General features: G+C 38.7%; 1 protein-coding gene across 2 annotated transcripts in view; it reads right to left on the minus strand.

Moving 5' to 3' along the window:
* Nucleotides 1-21,612, minus strand: part of CHST15 (carbohydrate sulfotransferase 15) — a 45,364-nt gene that overhangs the window by 13,216 nt on the left and 10,536 nt on the right. For both annotated transcript variants that reach the window (XM_038181451.2, XM_072039890.1), the window contains exons 2-3: nt 3,940-5,004; nt 2,805-3,144 (exon numbers count right to left, since the gene is read on the minus strand). In XM_038181451.2, coding sequence (XP_038037379.2) covers nt 2,805-3,144; nt 3,940-4,482 — 883 coding nt within the window. In that variant the 5' untranslated portion in view covers nt 4,483-5,004. The remainder of the gene's footprint in view (nt 1-2,804; nt 3,145-3,939; nt 5,005-21,612) is intronic.

The following is a 21,612-nucleotide window of genomic DNA, read 5'->3' on the forward strand; positions in this document are numbered from 1 at the left end:
AGAGCATCAGCCATCCCAGCAGAACGGGAAAGTGGTGATTTGTGAAAAGGGACCTTCCCAGGAGGGTTGTTTAGCTTCAGCTGAAACTAGTCTGTCTTGTAAAAATCCCTGAATCAGAGAATGCCATAGAACAAAGAGGCTTTCTTCTCCAGATAAGTTTTACAAACTAAACAAGATAATAGCCAGCAGCACACAAGTCATATGCACAAGCTGGCTTTTAAAGAGGGCTGTCTCAATTTCATTTATTAGCCTACTACTAGCTTTTTTTTTTCCTCCTTTTCATTTTTCATTTTGCCAAATAGCAACCATTATCTAAAGTACTTTGGGGGCAGAAAAGATTAAAATTTAGTCTTTCTGAATGGCAAACAGCCTGAAACGGCTGGAAGGTCATCTCTATAGATCTTCCTTCCATAAGATGCCAAGCTCTGCAAACTTTCATCATTCTTCAGCTTTGAAAACAAACAAACAAAAAAAAGTAATTATGGAAAAAAAGTTCTCTTTGTGGAACTGCTGCAGGTCCCCCAGTGACTGACCACAAGGTCATGCATGTGCAAGGTTTGTGAGTGCCAGCACTGAGACTGGAATTCATCCTTGTTCACAAATTACATTCATGACAAAATGACTTCTTATGGTTGCCTGTTCATTTGGTCAGTTGGACCATTTGGTATCAGTTGGTCCATTTCTGAGCAACTGTCTTGGCTTTAGTGAGACTGAGTGCACAGCCTCCTCCACCATGAATTGCAAACATTGCTGTTAAGACTACACTAAGTGTAGATACTTCTTTAGCATCAAGGATTTTAGCTTAGTGCATCACTTGAGAGTTTGCTTCTGCCTTTCCTGCCAGCACTCTACTGGAAGACATAGTCTTCCACAGATGGTTTTGCTGATGATCCCTGCATCTAGACACCCAGAGACAAGCAGCACGGCATTCACACTGGAAGGTGTCCAAGTCTCAAATCCACTTTCCTCATTGATCTGACTTTCCACCTGGAGGTCATGAGGCAAATCTTATCATTCATTTTCAGTCAGCCACTGACTGTGATGAATGAACTCCTTCTCAGGGGACTTCAGGAGGCACCACGATGCTTCTTTGCTTTGACTTTGCAACTAGCACAGCTCCTTCATTCACATCGGTACCTCCCATGTCTCCAATACTGGAGACAATTATCTCAAAAGCAAAACTGTATTTTCATCTTATTGCTTTACATCTTAATTTATAAGAAACATTTAGAAAATGTCTACAATACATTGAAGAGGGTTAATTGTATTTGAGACAAAGAAAGCCAGGCTCACTGCTTCTGTGCTAGCTTTATGGTGCACTATATATGAAACACCACTGTGGGTTTGGTATGAGCCACTTTTTCACGGCACTTTCAAAGGAAGAAAACATAAACCCCAAGACAACAGCTAAGCCATTTCTATATAAGAAATTAAGAATCCCAGATCTATGACTGAGCCCTCTCCACACCAAACAGCAGTGATCAAAGCCTCCATCTACAGGAGCTCAAGGGTTTTTCAGGGCTTCAAGGCAAAAAGAGGGGAGATGAAAATGGTAACACCATGTGTATGGGAAAGAATTGAAGGTACAACCCCAAAATAAAGCACAGAAGCAGCACTGCAGGTGTCCCAGTTCCTCAGAAAGCAGCCTAATGATAGCCATGGCAGTTCATTAGGGGAGAGAGTTTCCGATTTCAAAGAAGCTCAGGAGAAGCACCACAGGGAAGTAGTGATGCAAAGGCTTCAACAAATGATCTACCCCACAGTGCTAGGTTTTTCCTTGCTCCAAAGGCATTGGCTGCGTTAAAGCACAGCAAATCACATACGGGAGGAAAGATAACATCACTGTAAAATAACCAGCATCTTCTTGGAAACAATAATACCACTGAAAAGCCTGAGAAATTTGATATCAGCATCCTAGAATTTCACAGCTAGACCCAACCACTATTACGGTGAGAAGACACAAAGCCTGGGTGAAATAAAGCAAGTACTATACACACCTGCATTTAGTGAAAGCACTAAGCACACAGTAAAGTCAAGAACTGAACTTGGACTTTCTGAGTCTCATTCAGTCTTTAACCACAAGACTGACCTGCCTTGGTACCAACAGAAGAGACAACAAGAAAGATATAAACACTTCCGTTGGATAAAAGAATTCATCAAGGCCTGTGGTTCTTAGACACCCTTTGAAGAAGCAGCCACCACCTCAGCTATTCCATTCTGCCTTCAGAGATGAAGGACCATTTCCTAAAATATTGATGTCACTCAGGAAAAGAGCATCAGGAATATATCCATGTTCCTCCGTGGGAGAGAGCTGTCTCACACAGAGCATTTGACTAGAGCTGTAACACTAGTGAAGCTGCCACTATAATACACAGTTGCATTTACTGAATCACAAGGACAGAAGACACTCATGTATCAAATAATGACCTATCATTTATTCATGCTTCACAGAAAAATTTTGCATGGTAAAATTATTACCATTATTCTTTAAACCTCTTATCACAGCCTGTATTTTTTCTAGGCTTTACAAAATATAAGTTGGTTTTATCCAGTGTTTTTATATTTTTCTACATTTTTCCAATCCACTGCAATGAAACCAAATTAAATGTGCATTGTCTTGAAAGGTTTAATCCAACACATTTTTAAACAGAAGCAGGCTAGAACCTATTGAGCATCCATCACCTTCGGTCGTTTCAAGGTAAACCAATATGGACCAAATCCATATAATTCACCCCCAATACATACAAGTAACATCAGAGCTTCATAGACCACTCTCTTGAACGTCAGAAGGCACGTTTACTCACCAAACCGCTTTCTTGTCCACCAGTGTGGCTCTTTGATAGCTGAGAACCGAACATCGGGGTGCAGCCTGAGCCTATCGTACAAATCTGTTGTCCCACACTTGGGCTGGCCGATGATGTAGAAGTGGGGGAGGCAACGCAGCCGGTAGTGTTTGTCCTTGTAATGGTATAAGTGGTTCCAAAATACCTTCCTGAGGTAATCAAATATGGTTCGAAAACGCTTTGAATACAGTGCATAGGAGTTGGTTGTATAAGGATCTGTGGTTGTGTTTCCTCTGTACTCTTCATACCAACAAGGATTCTTGCTATTTGGAAGGAATTTATTAGGAATTACTGAAAACATCTGCAACATAAAGAACAATAATTTCAGTCAAGGCAGAAAAAAGTGGCAGTTATATTTTTTTTTAACTTATCACAATGATAGAACACAATAGAAACATTAGCATTAACATCCCCTGCCCCACTGCCTTGTTTTATATGTATTAAAAAAAAAAAAAAAAAAAAAAAAAAGTATTTAAACTAAGAAATTGACTTAACTTACTTCTTATGGCACTGGAAAAAAATCCAGTGCAAACAGGTGGACTAGGAGAGAAGCACATTTAAAAATCCTTTGAATTTAAGGCCAGAAGGCAGATTAATAATATCCCACATCCCCCACCACCCCAGGAATTAATTTTTAAAGTCAAAGTTGTAATATACAAATTAACTTCCAGTTGTTAATTCTGAAATACAAGGTTTGCAATAACCACTTTTTCAGGAATGCACACAGGTAGTTAGAAAGTCTCCCTTCTTATTTATCACTTTAGGTGACTGGCAAATCTGACTAACTCAGAATGATTTTGGGTGAGACAAGGTTCCCAAGTCAATGAGAGTGTACAGCTGCCGGAAGACTGCCTGATTTTTTGTTCCAGGTGTCAAGACCATTTATATAGCCCATCCATTTTGCCTGTGACTCTGAAGGACTTGATCTATAACATCAGCTCTTCAACTGGTATAAATAAGGAGACCCCAGGTGGTATAAATCACAATACGAACATCAGAACATCTGCACTGTTTTTATCTCAGCAAAAGATTGACCCCAAATTCTTGAAATAAACCAGCATGCACTAATTTCAGACACGCTTTAACTCATACTTACATGTGGCTCTTGTTTCCTCAGCTCTTCTAAATCAGGGCGCTGTCTTGTTATAAACTCTATCTTTGAAGTAATAGTGTCAATAATTAATTTAATACTTGGATAATCCTTTACATATGAAATATTAATTTTAGAAGACTGGTAATGGTCTTTCATGTCACTAAGGCTTTCATTGTCCATTAAGCTTGGATTGCTAGTAAAAGCTCCGTAATGGAAGGGAGACGGTATTAACAACAGGCCATGTTTGGCTCCAGTCAGTACGTAGGATGCCATCACTAGAGTCATTATAATCAACCCAAATATTAAGCTGCATAGCTTCCCCTTCTTCAAGCAGAAAAATCCATTCCAGCTTTCACTGTGATCAGTCCTTACTTCCAAAACTGCAAGCAACTTCATCTGCTTGCTATCAGTGTCCAAATGGTTTTTATTTTCTCCTTTGCAAACGGGACACTTCTGGTTATTATGGCTAGGTCCACGGCATCTGAAACACTGTCTGTGCAAGTCATTTGGTAATAAATGTATGCAACAATTAATGCAATGCTTCATATTAGTACTGTTAAACTCCTGTATTAATGAGCCAAGCACAGCCACAAAAATGTTTCTGAAGCATATGAGTCATCTTCTGCAAGTCTGAAATTATTTAATTCCTTGAGTGATTCTATGAATTCTCAGTGACACTGAAGGACAGGTTCAAACCAGAACAGTTAAAAGGACTCCAAAAGTGAAACATATACAGGGGGAAAAAAATCCAACTACAAAAATAGATGTATTGTAGACGTGTTTTCCAAGAATTTGGCTCAGGATGAGGAATGCGGCAAAATAAAAATCAGCTACACAACTGGCTCAAGTTTTTCCCATTGAACAGAATGGGAAAGAAGAAAAGTTGTTACTTAGTGTGAAAACATGCAAAAAATAAAAAGAATTCATTGTCCTCTGATTTACGTTGGAATAAGCAAATATGCATAGAAATTCCCAGATATTCTTAAAACAAGCAGGTTCTAAACCAGACTTCTGTTCCTGGAAGCTTCATTGTCCCAGAGATGTTCTCAAAGATGTGCATTGTGCAACCTAAAGAAAAAAAAAAAGCATATGTGTTGACACACACACAAGAGCAAACTGAGTAATATCTACATTCACCTTCATTCAAGGTCATAGCAAAACTGCAATCCATCACAAGTAATTTCACACTACCGTTTGAAAGATGCTTTCTGTTTGCTAAGTATATTAATTGCAGCACTCATGATATTAAACCCAGGAAACGCTTGGCTTCAAGCCTGCGGTGAGTTGCCATTTCTTTTCAGTCACCCACCTGCTCACATCAGCAAGCAGTTGTTGACACAGGTAACACTACTCTACCTACATCACCTGCTCACTAACCTCTGTAACAGCTTTTAATCTGCTCTTTAAGTCTGAAAGCATTTTTGGACAGTAGCCAGTAACACGGGTTTAAATGTTCTCCCTCTTTCTGTGCACAGGGACTTTCCTGAAGTGGGGCAGGAACCCAGGTAAGAGGACAATGTCGAGATAAGACAATAGTATGCTTTCAAGCACATGGGGAAGACAGCCAAACAACAAATAAAAAAAGCCACAAGTAAAACATTCAGTAAATTTAAGAGATTAAATAATAGACATAAGCAAAAACTCCTATCAGGATCTTTGTCTCCTGGAACAAGTGGTTCTGGGACAAGAGCAACCACCAGTGACACACTGCGAAGGCACTAACATGCTTTCAGCATTACCTGTCAAATACATTTTGACAAGATATCACTCAATAAAAATGGCAAGATGTGTTAGTTAAATGAAACGTACAATCAGTACTGCAATTTCAAGACAAGGCCCTGATCCAGAAAATCCTCTTAAATAGTTGCACTTCAGCACAGGAGAGGTTGTGCAGAAACGACCACATGAGTGGATGCCTCCTTGCTCCAAGGACTTGAGCACTCATGGGTCTCACGGAGACCTCCACATCCATGCAGGTTAAAGGACCCAGCTGCACAGGACACGTGCTATCCTCCTCTAACCACATCATTAGCACAGTTGCTCATAGCCAAAAAGTGACTAGAGGTGGTTAGAAGTATTTGTGTCTACCTTTGACAGCATTCATGCCTGGCTTCCCAGACAGAATTCAGAGTAGAGATGTACAAATTCACAAACAAGTCATCAGCTTTCAAAAGGATGGTCTGAATTACAGCATATTTATGCATAGTTCCTCTAGACCTTGTTTTTGTACCTTATTAAATAACTTCCTGGAACTACTCACATTTTAAAGTCAAAAACAAATCCAGTTTCTCAAAACAGAGATTAACAAATACAAAATTCACAGATAATACATGTGCTTCAATATACTAGATAATACTTACAGATAGATAGATAATGATAGGACAAGGGGGAATGGAACAGGCTGCCCAGAGAAGCTGTGGATGCCCCTCCCTGGAGGTGTTCAGGGCCAGGCTGGATGGGGCCTTGGCCAACCTGATCTAGTGGGTGGCATCCCTGCCTATGGGCAGGGGGGTTGGAGTTGGATGGTTTTTAAGGTCCCTTCCAACCCAAGCCATTCTATGACAGGAAATATTTTAAAACTATTTTGAAAAGTCAGAAACAAAGCAGTAAGCTTGGACAGAATGAGAAGGAAAATAAAAAGACACTGAAAAATAAAGAAGCAGTTATGCCTCTGAAGGTCAACTTTTATTTTGGCTTCTGTTAACCAGAAAAGACACAACTTCCCTTTAGTCCCTGGGAATTAAGGTGCTGTAAGGTTCTGTCTCTGTGATACTCCTTGTCCATACTCACATGAACTCTGTGAGAGCAGCGATCCACTTCCCCCCAACACCTCCACTTCCTCAACAGCACCATAATGGGGAGAGAAGGATCCAAGATTTAAAGTAAGAAGAGCTCAGCAGTTCTCCAAATGACATGGACAGTCAAAAGGGAGGATGAGAAAGGGAGGTTCTGATAACAAGTGAAAAAGTTTCCACTTTGCAAGTCAAAATGCAAGGTAATAAGGCACCTGAGCAAAGATTTTCACTGGGAAAGAAATGGAGTCAAGAGGAGACTCAGGAAGGGCAGAGTTGGGTATCATCCATTGGGGCTAGAACAGAGTTTCCAAGAGAGTTCCTTCCCCCAGAAAGAACTGCAAGAAGGATGGAAACAAGGGCCCTGAAAAAAAAGAGGGAGCTGAAAGATGCACCTTTATAGAAAGATGCACAAAGAACAGGCAGCAGGTTACAGCGGTAGTTATAAAAAGATCTGGGTAACCAGAAGGAACTCTACAGCATCGGTAAAATTAAGCATATTAGGTGCTACTTATATATATTTTTGCAGACCTTCCACCGCGAACCCAACGATACCCAACAAGTATCTCAGTCTCCTCCCAGCTCTCTGCTCTCCAGCTCCATGCTATGTATTGTCGGAGGGACCAGTTACTGTGCACTACTAAAAGAGAAATCCATTTTATTTTCCAGTACTCTTCTAACAGGCACCTGAAACTTTCACAGTGTTATGAATTGAACAAATTTATCCCAAACACTCTTGCAGAATCAATTCAAAACTTGTGTATTTGACATTAATTCTCAAACTTTTTAAAAGAGCTATCAGAGATACATTGATGGATTCAGATCACAGGATCTTAGAAACACTGCATAAGCTTCTGAGTCTTATTTTATGTCCATTTGCATGTTAATAAAATGGACCAAAATTTATTGAACTCTTAATGGGTACAGACACTTCTCATGAAACTGCAGTATACATATTACTAACTCAAGGAAAAATCTTACTAACTGCACTTTTGAAAGCTGAGGAAAATGCTTTATTGGGAAGGTGATACAAGGGGAGGAACTAAAAAAAAAAAAAAAAAAAAGAAATATGCTTAGGCCCCAGTAAAACTGAGATCTTAATCACACCAGTCAGGAGAAAAAATTTAAAGTTCCACAAGCAACCATAATTCTGCCAGCTTATGCATATGCACTACAACAAGTTGTTTTATTAGATGATCTCTTTGAAGATCTACCACTGAGCAATATGATATATTACTCAGCTAACAGAATAGAGGGAGGGCTTTTTTTGTTTGTTGTGTTTTGATTTTTATTTTTAATAACTGTTAGTTGCAGGCGTACCATTTTATATGATTTCCTACTGTCATGGTCATGCAATATGAAAGATTTAAAAAAAAAAACAACCTACAGCAATAAACATGTAAAAGCCAGGATATAATTCCCTACAGCCACTCCCTTCTCTTTACCAAGAAGTTTTAATTAAATACATTCTCCAGTCTTTCACTGTGCAATCAAGAATACACACCCAGAAGGCTAGGATCTTCACCAGTGCAAGGAGCCCATGTTTTCCTCATCCATCCCACAAAATCAAGCAATCTAAAGTATCTCTTCATTGTTTCTTCCAGTCAGCATTTCCAGCAGTCATAATCACAGATATACTTTACCTTTTTTGTATTTCAACACTGACAGCAGAAGAATGTGAATTGCAGACAGAAGAAAAGCTGTGAGACTTGAGTTGGTAATAAACCATTTATGCCTTTTTATTTTAGTTGCAAAACTGCTGTCGGCTCACTGGCAGAATATTACTCTCTTTACACAACAAGCAGTATCTTTGTACATTCTTGAATAATGTAGCATGTAATTTCCTCTTGTTGAAATGAATGGTGAATTATTTATGATCATGTCTATGCAATATTTTTCTGCTGTACATAAATATATACCAGCTTACAAAGCAGGAATCAACATAAACCTTTTCAAGCACCTTGGCCAAAAGTAATCCTCCTCATAAAAATGAGGGGTTTGGGCAATCTCCTAAGTAGGAAACGGGGACATAAGAATGGACATAAGAGATGACTCATCAGAATGAGGAGGGAAAACAAAACAAAAACAAAACAAAACAGAAACTGCAAATAGCTACCTCAGATTTCAGCAAACTCCCATTGAAGCCGACAGGACCTACAGTACAGATTTCAACTGGGGAAGACTTAACCTAACAAATGTATTTACAGACAACAGAGGATTTAATCAGCAAATAAGGTTTTTTGCCTGTTAAAAATTGACTTTTTCATTGGTAGTTTCCCTGTGCAACTCCCACTTTACATAAAACTGCCCAGTATAGGCAGTTTTGGCTGAATGGCCAGAGGACTCCTGCCTGCCCTGTGCAGGCTGCAGAAGACCAGAGTACTGGCAGGTACACCTACAGGTACATCAAATTCAGCACAAGGCAGAGCTGCCCACTACAGCTTAGCAAGAAACCTACTGAAAATGGAGTACCCGCTATGCCTTATTTATTGTTCTAAGGACAGCTAAAAAGATAAATCCCACAAAGAATAAAACATGCAAGATTTTTTTTCATTGCTCACATATTTTCATTCATATCTAGATAATTGAATATTTGTTTTATTTCTTTTAACTAAAGATTTAATATAATCCTTCTCCTTTCTCTTAAAGAACTATAAGGGAATACTGTAATCAAAATGACTATGAAAATAAATTACTTTCATATGCTCAGCCGTATAACTAAAATTCTCCTCCTCAATGAATAAGATAAACCAGATGGAATAGATTTTACAGATGCACACACATCTTCTGGACGTTTCAGCATATGACTTCTATTTTTCAGGTCACAAGCTTCAATTTTTAATGTGCTTTCCTTTTTTCATAATTATTTAAAATGAAGACAAAGTGAACTTTTGCTAGTACACTTAAGTCTAAATTTCATACTAGCCTTGTTACTTTTAGACATGCTTGGCTTTTCCTGCTACCACATGAAAGAGTGGCATGCTGTGAACCTATTATAAACACACTTCAAGTAGACCAGTAACATGCTTCCCAGCTTGATGTATAACAGTGTTTCTCTGTTTGATGTCAATGGAGCTACATCATTTCGTTTCCTCTCTTCACACAATATAATTAAAATGTGGAACTCATCAGGGCCAAAAGTTTGAATGCATTTAAAAGACATCAGACAATTAATGGAGAATAAATCTATCAGTGGTTGCTTTCGCCAATTCCCACAAGGTAGAAATACGGGGCTGTAAGAAATCTATAAATACCTGCTTTACAGTCTTTCACCAGGCATTTATTACTGGTCATGACCAGAGACAGGAGACAGGGACAGAGATATATGTACTATTCGAAAATCTGACCCAGGAAGGTTGTCCTGTTGGGAAGGTCACAGCCTGAAAATGTGGATGTCTAGGATAAGTTGCAAAATAATCCACAGACTCTCAGGGTAGAAGTGGTGAAGCCCAGCCAAAGCATGTCTCTCAGATATAGTTCCTGCAGACAATCTCTCCAGTCTCACAAAATGACTTTGTCTTTTTTTTCTCTGTCCATTTTCCTGTTGCCACCCATGTCTGGCATCACGTTAAGGTTTTGTCTGCTGATGTGTTTATTGCACCTGAGAAAGAAGGGCATTTTTTTCACTAGGAATCTTCTTAGTTTTCATTAAAAGCCAAAACCTAGATCTATTAATACACAGAAACACAGGAGAAGTTCATGTTCTTGCTCTGTTGCTTCCCTGTTCTATCCTTACTGGAAAGGATAAGGACTGAGTGAGATTGCAGGCTTCACAAAGGGTTTGCTTTCGAACACCGTGTTTTCAGAGCAAGCCAAGGTATTTGTTCAAACAACATGAGGAAGTTCATCCTGTTAGTGAGTAGGCAGTACAGGCAGTACTGGTTCAATAAACAAAACAGTAGAAGTCATAAAAACTGGACATACAAAAAAAAAAAAAAAAAACTATTCATGAAAAGAAAGGAATAATTGTATATTTGCTCTATCCTTCTTATTGTACTCATTTGGCTGCTCACATTAGCACTTTAGGAAATAAACTTTGCCTGAATTCACATATACTCACCTCAAAGAAATCAAAGAGCTGCCAAAAAAAAAGAGAATCATTGCTCTCTGCAACCTCCTTGCAAGATAAATAAATAAATGAAAATAAATACAATAAAAATGCTATTGCAACAGTTTAGAAAAGCCACGGGACTCATTACAAAGCTCAGCAACCTCTCACAGACTGAAGTATAGCTCTTCTACTTGCTTAAAAATGCTAATAAAAAAAAAAAAATAAGAAGAAAAAAAATAGGTCCAACTCCCAAGAAGTGATATTAAGCCACCACAAACATTTGTAAGGCAATCACTTGAGAAACAGTTTCATTTTAAAAGCTAGAATATGTGGTCATAACCCATGGTTATACACTCAACCTGCTGAACAGCAGCTGAACACTTTTCAAGCGTACAATATTCTTTTAAGAACCCAGATCTGAAGCCATTTAAAGCCAAAAGCAAACCTCCTGAATCACCACTGAATCACCAGTCTTGCCCAAATATTAACTGTGGCTCATTCCCTAACACAGCTGGTTTCTTTCTCAAGATCTAATCCAAACACACTCTACTCCTTACTCATCAACATACTTCCAGAGAAAATGAAAGAATGGGACAGCCTCTATTTGCAAAAATCAGCAAACTCCCCTAAAATCAGATTAACAGCAGTATTTTCAATCAAATAAGGACCTTCTCTTATTTGTCCTGCAGAGCTCAGGAAATAGTTACTGAGCTTAAATCACCACTTAATTAGGGCATGAACACCGCCTGAATAAACAGACTATCAGAAGCAAGGAAAAAGGAGGGGAGGTGGGAAAGTGAGCAGCAGATTGTCCTGGACCAGCTGCAGCAGGTCAATGCCTTCCCCAGGAACCTGTTATGTCTGAAGTCCATGTGTGTTCCTAGAAATGATCTAGGCATAGCTTCTTGCTGCCATGTTGGCGTGTTCTGATGTGCTATTATTTATTTTACCTTGAAAATGTGAAAATACTAGTTAAGCCTGATATTGCCCATTTTTAGACTTATTTTTTAGTGGGGAAAAAAAAATCAATAAAAATGTAATCATTTCTGAGTTGTTTTTATCTTTGCATTTCACCTGACTTAAATTGTTCTAGAATCAGACCCAACATTTCTCCACATTAAGTGCAGAATAAAATGTCCAGACAGGAAAATAAAACAGTCCAAAGACAGCCAGCCTCCATCTTACTGATAAATGCCAAAGCATATCATGGTCACACAGTCAGATCTAAACTAGCATAAAGGTTCAGAAGGCAATGGGCTGGTTCTTCTGCATTTAACATAGGCGATGAGGTCTAACCAGTAATTCCTCCATGATGATACCTTCCTCAGATCCACACAACGTCATTCTCCAAAGCAATTCCAGTGCAAGATTTATGTCAGAGATAAGAGCAGAAGTGAAGCTTAGGGAACTGGGGCATCATTACTGAAATGACTTCTCCAGAAAAGTAGTTCCAAAAGCCCTGAAAGAAAAACCACCACTGCCAGCCACCTGACCTGTGACACCGGGCATCCCAAGCATAGTGAATCCTTCAACTTGCATCAGGATGGAGCTCACACCCATGTATTTAAGACATTCCTCGTCTCCAGCTATGGAACAAAATCTTGTTCTCACATATTGATAAGGGTAACAGAGCAGAATTTTGCCTCCAGTACTCAACTAGCTTCTCAACTCTTGATCAAAGCTTGTTGACTATGGTGTGCAACATCTCAGGTAATTCATCTTTTTGCTTCACTTAATTTCTATTCGTTTCACATAGTGGCTTGCTAGAGAAATACTCACAGATTTATACCGAACACTAAAAAAAGAAAAAAGCACACTGTAGAAAAACTTCACCTTTACCTAAATTACACTAGTGCATGTCTTCTCACACAAAAGCCATTTTTAGCCAGATTATGCAGGGTCAAAGTTCAGTATCTTTATTTTATTATTATTATTATTACTCACATAGTTACTGGGAGCAATCTCCTGGTGTATCCTACACAGTCATTGAGGTCATCCCACAAAAACAGAGATAAATTGATACGTCCATTCTGTGTGGCTCACAGATTCCTTTCCCACAAATCTGGAACCAGATTTGAAAGTTGTGGTACAAGCAGAAATCACTTCTATTTAATGGCTATCAAAACAGTCAGCTCCTCATTGAAAACAACCGAATCACTAAGAGCCAGAACAGATATAAAATATTGATGTTAATGGCAGTTAACTTTTATCCCGTTAAAAAAAAAAAAAAAAAAAAAAAAAGCACACTCTCTTAAATCTCCAGAAAGACATCCAGCGTCAACAATGTGATCAAAACAGACATAGAAGGTTAAATCACGCGTTCGGTGATTTAATGTCACTGAGAATTCTTCAGGTTGAATTTGCTATATTTATTTTCTTTTGTCATGAAGCAAAAGAAACTAAGAGCTCCTGGTAAAGATAAAAGGACCACCTGAAATACAGTGTCAGGTACAGTGGAAGCAATTAGTCTGGCCTTGTCACAAATTATTTTATTATGTATTTAATAGGAACAAACAGATGTTGAAGTTTCATTTTCAACACAGGATATCACAATACTTTACAATAATGAAAATTCTCTCCTATATGCACTTTCAAGCAATAAACCACACAATCACTCTGCAAATTGGTAACATTCCTCCTGTTAAAAACATTATTGCAACAAGGAAACACGTAACGGGCAGGCTGAATCTATGATGGAGCTCTTCCAATCCAAGTAGTTTTTTAATCAACAAAATGCAGGGGATTGAGGGATTGTCAGGTGGGAAAACAGCTCCCACATGCCCCGCAGGCAGGCTGTAATCAAAAAACAAATAAGTACTTATCTTTAGAAAACTCTGGAGGCAAAGAATTGCTCCAGTATTGACAGAGTTCACTTATCAAAGGCAGGCTATTTTTCATTGTGCACTTCTTTCTGACAGCTGCCCATCCCACTTTCGTTTCAGGCTTCCAAGCCTGCTTCCTTGGTTGAGTTTCTGGGCTGACACTTCAGTAATTTACTCAAATGGTTCTTCTGGAGCAATTGCTCAGTGGAGATACAGCTTTTCCCATCATGCAAAACTGGGTTTGGTGAGGACAGCATGCTTGTTTCCATCACCTTATATGAACACAGAGAAATTCTCCATGTGCTCATCAGCAAAGTAGCCTGCCCATCACACTCGTCCCTAAACTCACAGCCAAGAGCCATGGAGATCAAAGGGATGTAGAGACCATGGGTCCTCTCCGAGCTCACATCAGGATAGCAAATAGTCCTGATGCAGCAGGTACCCTAACCCTAACCGATACTGCAGTAGTGAGTGCTACCAAGCCATTAACAGTGGAGGGGGAGAAAGTTCAGCAAGTTGAGCTTGGTTCAAGCATTTTCTTGCCTTAACAGAAGCAGACTGCATGGTTGTCCAGCTCTCGAGGCAGTCAGACAGCATGCAGCCTGAGAAGACAGCACAGCTCTCCTGTTGTATTCACACACTTGTACCTTGGCCAAGTGCTGATCCTACAATATCAATACACAGAAACAACAACAAAGAGAACCTGGAAAGAGAACACCATTTCCCAAATGTTTTCATTCCAGAGACAAGAAAACGTGATTTCCCCTTTGTTTTCTATTACTTTATTAGGAGCTGATTGATAGGCCTCTTCTTGTCCTCAGATCATAGTGTAAATGTGTACCTATGTCAACTAAACACTGCTATTTCTTTTCAGGGTTTAACAAGTTAAATATAAGAGCAGAGATATAAAAATATAAATATAGATTATAGTACAACAGTCTCATGCCATTTACCAGACTGTACTTATAAACAAGAATACAATTAATATAGTGAAGCAAGTAAAAAATATGTTCTCAAAGCTCTTGTAAAAATAACATCTTTGAATTGCACGTTTTTGGAGAATTCACCTTCCTAGGTGGGTTTAACCAATCTAAATTTAATCTAGCAGCTTTATATATTTATATTGGGTGGAAGATTATTATTGAGTATCCATTTGGCAATTACCCAGTTCTGTTTTCAACAAAAAAAATGATGGTAAATTTGCCCTTGGGCTGAAACTCATGCATAAGGATCCACTTCAAAAAAAGCGGAAGTCAGAAGAGATGAAATTCATCAGAAGAAAAGTAGATGCCAGAGATCTACACACAATATGATCACATTGGACACTGGAGAGAAATCATCCAGAGGAAGCAGTCTAACTATGACCCATGTCCTTGGACAGCCTATTTGTTTACCTTGGCTGCAACGTGAGCTTTGAGTGACTTGCTTCAGATTTAGGCATCTGCACACCACTAAGGTGAGATGAACACCAAAGCTTCACTGGGTTGAAGACAAATAAATCTTCCTATTCAGAGTGCCAGCTAACTCTCACTAAAGAAGGAGATGCAGGGTGAGTGTAGCACAGCTGACTCTGCAGGAAGAGATCTTTCAGTGATGAAGAGTTATTTTCAGCATGGGTCTTTGTCTCTTGTATTGATCACTGGGCCAGAACCAACACATGGAAGAAAAATGTTCTGAGCGTATTTCCAACAGTCTTGCCAAGCATTTTCAGCCTCGACATGCTGCAAAGTAGTGGGCATTCACAGCTATGTTACTCTGATTACCATCTTGTTCTTTTTACACGCTTGATTTTACTTGATTTTAGCAGCTGCTACCTCAAGTTGATTTAAAGCGAGAAACATTCTTCCCACCATCTGAAATCTAATACTTTCTGCCACTTTGCAAATGGTATACAGTATGAATTGCTAAATCTCGTGGGTTGTGAGAGATCAGCTGCTAATTTAAGGATGCTTTTGAGGGATGAATATTATTATATGGAATAAATAGAATATGCATAATATAATGCCTCCAGTGCCTGTTTATCTTATGGTTTGCTAAAATATTTTTGTTTGCAATGATACAAGATGGTATCCACTAGAATTCATTTGTTCACACCTCACACTTCAATAAATAAGCAGTCATTCCTAAAGGAATTTGTTGATGTGATACTTAACATTGCTTTAAATACAGTGTTGTTCTGACAATTTCAGGGTATATGCTAGCAGTCTTTCCTCTGATTTTTAATGACTGGAAAGGGATTTTCCTCCACCTCCAAACTAAATTTTCTCAGTAAGCTTTGTTATCTTAACCCTGTCATCTGAAATTTACCATTATGACTCATATATGGTACCTTCTCCATGAGACATACATTAAAATGGATGGAAAAACATATCTCATCTGTACATAACTACTGTGTAAGTATTTCTTCATGAATAGGGCATTTCATCTTTCATCTAGTACTGAGTGGGTGAAAGGAAACATACACAGCTGCATCCTGAAGAGACAAACTGAGTTTGTCATTAAAGCGTCTTGTAAATTCAAACAAAAATTAGTCAACAAATATTATTAATTTAAACCAAGTCACACCTGTGACTTTGTTTCCAAAAAAAAAAAAAAAAGAATATCAATAAATTTCATAAACATTCAACAACTTGCATTCTTTAAGCGACAACACAACAGATAGATCTCAGCCTATTAAAGCACCAAGAAGGTACATACTTTTTCCAAAGCACAGTCAATTCAGAGCTCACAGTCCAAGAGCAGAACCTCACTAAGCCTAAGTATTATCAAGTAATTGCCAATTAAATAATCTCTAAGCATAACCTGGTATCACTAGCTAATGTTTGTGCAGGTAACTTCTGGCTACAGCTAATTAATCCGTAACTTACTGTATCATATGTAAGAATAAGCTCTTTAGTATTTATTTACTTTTACTTTTATTATTTACTCAAGCAATATTCACTTCCAAAGTCTTCTAAAGCCATTCATAAGCATTTCACGGGCTTAGCCTACACTGCTCACCCATATCACATGCTCTTTAACTACACAAAAGTGAAACAAATTTTTACTAACCAGCTTACAAGATACCATCTTTCTGAAGACATGACTGCATCACTACACTCTGTTTTCTGCTGATAGTAACACTTATCTTTGTAGGCATAGCACATGCTTGATGTGAAACCTAATGCGATTTGATAATGGCTTAAACACTTGTTATCATCCTCTCATATCTTTAGATTATTACTTATACCGTAAACTTAAGAAGCAATTCAAATATTTTCATTTGCTGATTTTTAGTTTTAAAAGAAGGAAAACGTTTCATTTTTTCACCATCCTCCCAGAAAAATCCCAGCTCTTGATGCAGTTTTCATAACCCAGTAAACTCTAGCCCAGTAACTGCACAAAACCCCTAGTTTGTAACCGAAACAGCAAAGATAAAGTCATGCTGTGTATGTGACCGACCAATTCCCAGTAAGTAAATGCTGTAGTATCCAGATAGACATAAAGCAGAGTAATATAAGTCTGTTCCTCATCCACTGGGTCACTGGCTCCCTGGACTTGGCCATGTATTCCTATAAATTTTGCCTGTGTTTGGTTTCAGTGTACTTGCTTTCCACTTGGAAATAACACAACCACAGGCATCTTTGAATTCTTTATGTTGCACTTAGCCAGACTGTAGATCACAAACAAACAAGATACAAATCTGAGAACTTACTTTACTGATTGTCAACGGAAAGAAACTGAGGGGAGGAACTCTGCATAATGATGAATGTACCAAGAACCTGGCATATGCCCCCCCTTTCCTGCAACATTTTCTAAAAACAGAAGACAGAGAATCTTTAGAAGATCCCAGCTGAAATCAGACCCACAGAAGTTCTGGAATGCTTTTTCCACTTCTTGAAATGAATCATTTACTGAAGCGATTCAAAGATAAATCTAAAGCAACACCAATCCAAACAACTACAGTTGGCATTCAGCTTTTCAAAAAACAGATTCATGACTGTTAATGAGAACCCAAAAAAACTTAGTTTCTAGTGAGGGAAAAAAAAAAAAAATAGGGTATTGACATTATAAAACTCCATAAAGACCTTGAAGCACCTCTAGAATACACACCGCTAAATGCTTCGTGAGGAACTATAAACCCCAACTTTAGCCAAATTAACATATCTAATTAAAACCATCTCCAGCAAAAAATACCTCCCAAGTATTGAAATGCATTTCCATCTGTTCGGTTTCTCTTTTTACACTACTGTTTACTCTACCTAGAGTCAAGGATATGGTTCTTTAATTTCATGAGCTTAATGCAATAACTTGATTCAGGCTGTTAATGCATTCAAGACCTTCAGACACCCAGGAGACTCAAATGGCATCAAGAGCATACAGATGCATTTGGAGCAGATATTCTAATGTGAAATAAACAATGAATTCCTTAATATATGGCTGCTGCAGAGACTACACCAAAATAAGAGCTTATTAGAGTGTCTTAGGACTAGAAGAGATAGCTTCCAAGCCCATTTATGGTTTCTAAGCACTACTACATTATGTAAATAACATCACCATGAAAGAAACTAAAACATTGTCAGTAAGTGACAGCACAAGAATTCTATGAAAGCAGAGTTAATTTCTCAAAAGTGACATCCAATTACTATAAAACAAGGATAAATAGAATACATAAGTGTTATGCAGATAACGGTGTAGAAATACACTTCAGCTATGGTGCACTTGTCAGTGGGAGCACGAGGTACAGCTGATGGATCAGACTGCAGCCCCAGAGATGGCACGTGGGTCAATGCCTCAAGTCCAGAGAAATGGGAAAAATGGGCTCCATACTGACCTGCTCTTTAAATAATGTTATTGAGTCATGCCTACTCTTTTTTTTTTTTTTTAAGGGTATCAGATGTGGTTTTATGGTTTCAAAAATACAGCATTGTACAATTCAGTCTGTGCTCAGTTTCCTTTAATGCTTTCCACCCTCAAGAATGCTGTTAACAAAACACAGCGTGTGCTGCAGAAGGCCATATCAATCATTGTCTTCTGCAAAGATCACTCCACGCCCACATCCAAAGCCAGCAACACGTAATCTAGTGCCACTAAATGCCACGTCTTTCATCACAGCCCCAGGATTGTGACTCAGCAGCAGCGGCAGGAGCAGCCTCGGACACCACAGACCCCACACTGCCCCTGCAGCAGTGGGGACCAAAGAGCAAAGCCACCCCTGCACTGTGCCTGGCTCCAGCAGACACCTCCAACACCGGGACAGCCAGCAGCCTTGTAATCCACATGTGGGGGTCTCTGTGAATCCAGGCTGTGAGGTTGTCAGCCGAATTGGTAGATTGATTATTATTTTTAATTATTAATTGCTTTGGTGCTCTTCCCATGAAAACCCTCCACCTTTTGGTATCATCATTAGTGGTGGGTCTAATGGACAAAGTCTTTCTAGATGGCAAAAATGAAGCCTAGTGTGTAAACCACTCCAAGTCATTCACCTGCTGCTTTTACAACACTTACTTCACCAGACTATGTAGAAATAAGGCAAGCTAGAAAACCGGCCATCCTAGGGGTATAGGAAAAATGACAGCCTCACTACTGACTGTTTAAAATTTACAACTTTATCACTTGTTTAGATCCTGAAGAAAGCCTTCAGTATCCAAAACATTTATAATCAAAGTAAGTGCCCTCACAGGTTCTAAATAATCTATAAACACAGACAATTTCATGGTTCTTCTCACTAAGTGAAGAAATAAATAAGTGAATAAAATATAGTGATAATATATTTTAATTTCTTTATTGCATGGCTCATTATTGAAATTAGACTTCAGTAATAAAAACAAATCAGAATAAAGCCATACAATTATGTTTTTTCTTCCTTTACATGTGAAAACTGGGCTTTGAAGTTATCCTTACTTTTTTCTCATAAAGAACGCTTGCACAGGGCTAAGCTAGTCCAGCAAGACTGACGTAGAACAGACAATACGTTATTGTCCAAACATGAACATTTAAATAAGACACGTGAATTATTTTATTAATCTTTTACATAGAGGTTTCTGTCCAACCTGAAAAAAAAAATAAAAATATTAAATGAGCAAAGACATTAGTCTCTGTTGCAAACACCAAGTCCATGCAGCAGACTTGGGAGGTTGCTATAGTGTGTTCAAAGGTACCAAGAGGTTTGTAAAGGTCCATGGGGATCAGCCCCTCAGGGCATGGACACCATTCCTTTTCTTGGAGTAACTCCCAGTGGCAGATGTCAGAGTGCTTTGCAGTCTGTGGATGACAAAGTGATGTGCATACTGATGTGTTACCTGTGCTACCACAGGACATAAAATGGTAGAAGCCCAAGAACAACCCAGGCCTAACTCACCATCTCAAATTCCGTGACATGGGGATTGATGGACTTTGGCCAAAATTCAGATATGTGTTGCAAAGGATGGAATGCCATTGGCAATCCAGTCTCTACAGAAACAACCTAAGACAGGCAGCACTGAATCTCAATTCCCCCCAAGTAACTTCATTAAACCAGACAAACGTCAGCCTCTCCACGAGCTCACAGGGCGGAGCAGCTCATTTCTGGAAGATAACAGAGAAGTTGTGCAATGGGGTCCTCAGCAGGGCTGAGCCAGCCCCTGCCACAGCAGCAGCCCCAGGTGGCATTTTCAGAAATGTTGCTGAGGGACCTGGAGTGAGGAAGTGAAACTCTCAGGCTCATAAACAAAGCTCAGTTAAGACCCTCAATTCATACGATCGGTTTCATATTAACTGCTAAAACTCCAATGTGCTCCATTTATTAGTCAGCACCATTTCTAGCAGTTAAGCAATGTTTTGCCTCAGGTTTTGCTCAAGCACAGAAAAAGGAAGTAAAAACAGTTCCCTATACTCTCCCTCCCGTAAGACCCACAGAGCTACTACGACACCAACGCAACTCAGTCTTTCTGTCTCGACTACAGAAAAGTCAATTTCCATTTTCTAACAGTGTTTCTTTTGCATACAGACCAAAAAGTGTGCATCAGTCAATTGGGCATCTCTGGTGTCGGAGAGAAGAAACACTGCTAGACACCACAACCCTGATCATGAGCTCTGTGCTTGCTCTTACTGCTGAGCAGTTAGCCATTACGTTTTGCTCATCAAGACAGCTTGTGCTCATTGAATTCTGGAGAATGAGTTTTACAGTGGGTACTAAGTGTTCCTTTTCCAGTTCAGAGAGATATCCCCATGTGCCTATCTATATTTACACTTTGCTTTGAAGACTTTAAAACCTGAAGGTGAATTGAGGAGTTCTGTAAGTGGATGCTGTTTTCTACTTTTAGAAGTGGTCCTTCTCCTCTCTGCACATCCTTCCACCATGATTTCAGTGCTGCAAAAGTTTTTCACTCATCCCACTGCTTTTGACTTGGCTGGAGATGAATATATATGTAAATCACAGGTTAAAGTATCTTTAACAATCAAACAGTTCATAATAAAAAGACTGTCCTTTGTACAGAAATGTACATTCATCCTTCGGAAAATTTAGTGAGACTATTAATTATACTTTTAAAGACTGAATCTCGAAATGTCACTGCTGACATTTAAGGCTCATATAAAATGCAAGTCTATCTTGTCTGTGAGAAACAAGTCTATACAATCTATTTTAAGATGAAAATATTTATAAAGGAAAGAGCATGCCAATTAGGAATACAAACAGAAACAAACCCATTCAGAGCAAGTTGCTTTTTTTTTTTTTTTTTTTTTTTTAAGTATTTTACATACAAGGGCATATTTCTCCCAGCACAGTGCACAAAATAAGTGACATCTGGTGGCTACATGCTGTAATATAAGTAGGCAAGTCGTTTCAGTGCTGTTAACCATTTCAATTAAGTTTATTGCTTCTTAGTAAAGCTGTAAAGCTTTTTAGATGTTTTATTTATTTATTTTGACACAGACACTTCTGAGACTCTCAGGCACTGTGATCCCTGGCAACTGCTGTTAGCTAATTAAAGTGGGGTTGTCATATTCACATCAGGAAAAAAACATTACTCCAAAAAGGAATTAGCAAGGC

Source organism: Anas platyrhynchos, chromosome 6, assembly GCF_047663525.1.
Source record: "Anas platyrhynchos isolate ZD024472 breed Pekin duck chromosome 6, IASCAAS_PekinDuck_T2T, whole genome shotgun sequence".
NCBI classification, from domain to species: Eukaryota; Metazoa; Chordata; class Aves; order Anseriformes; family Anatidae; genus Anas; species Anas platyrhynchos.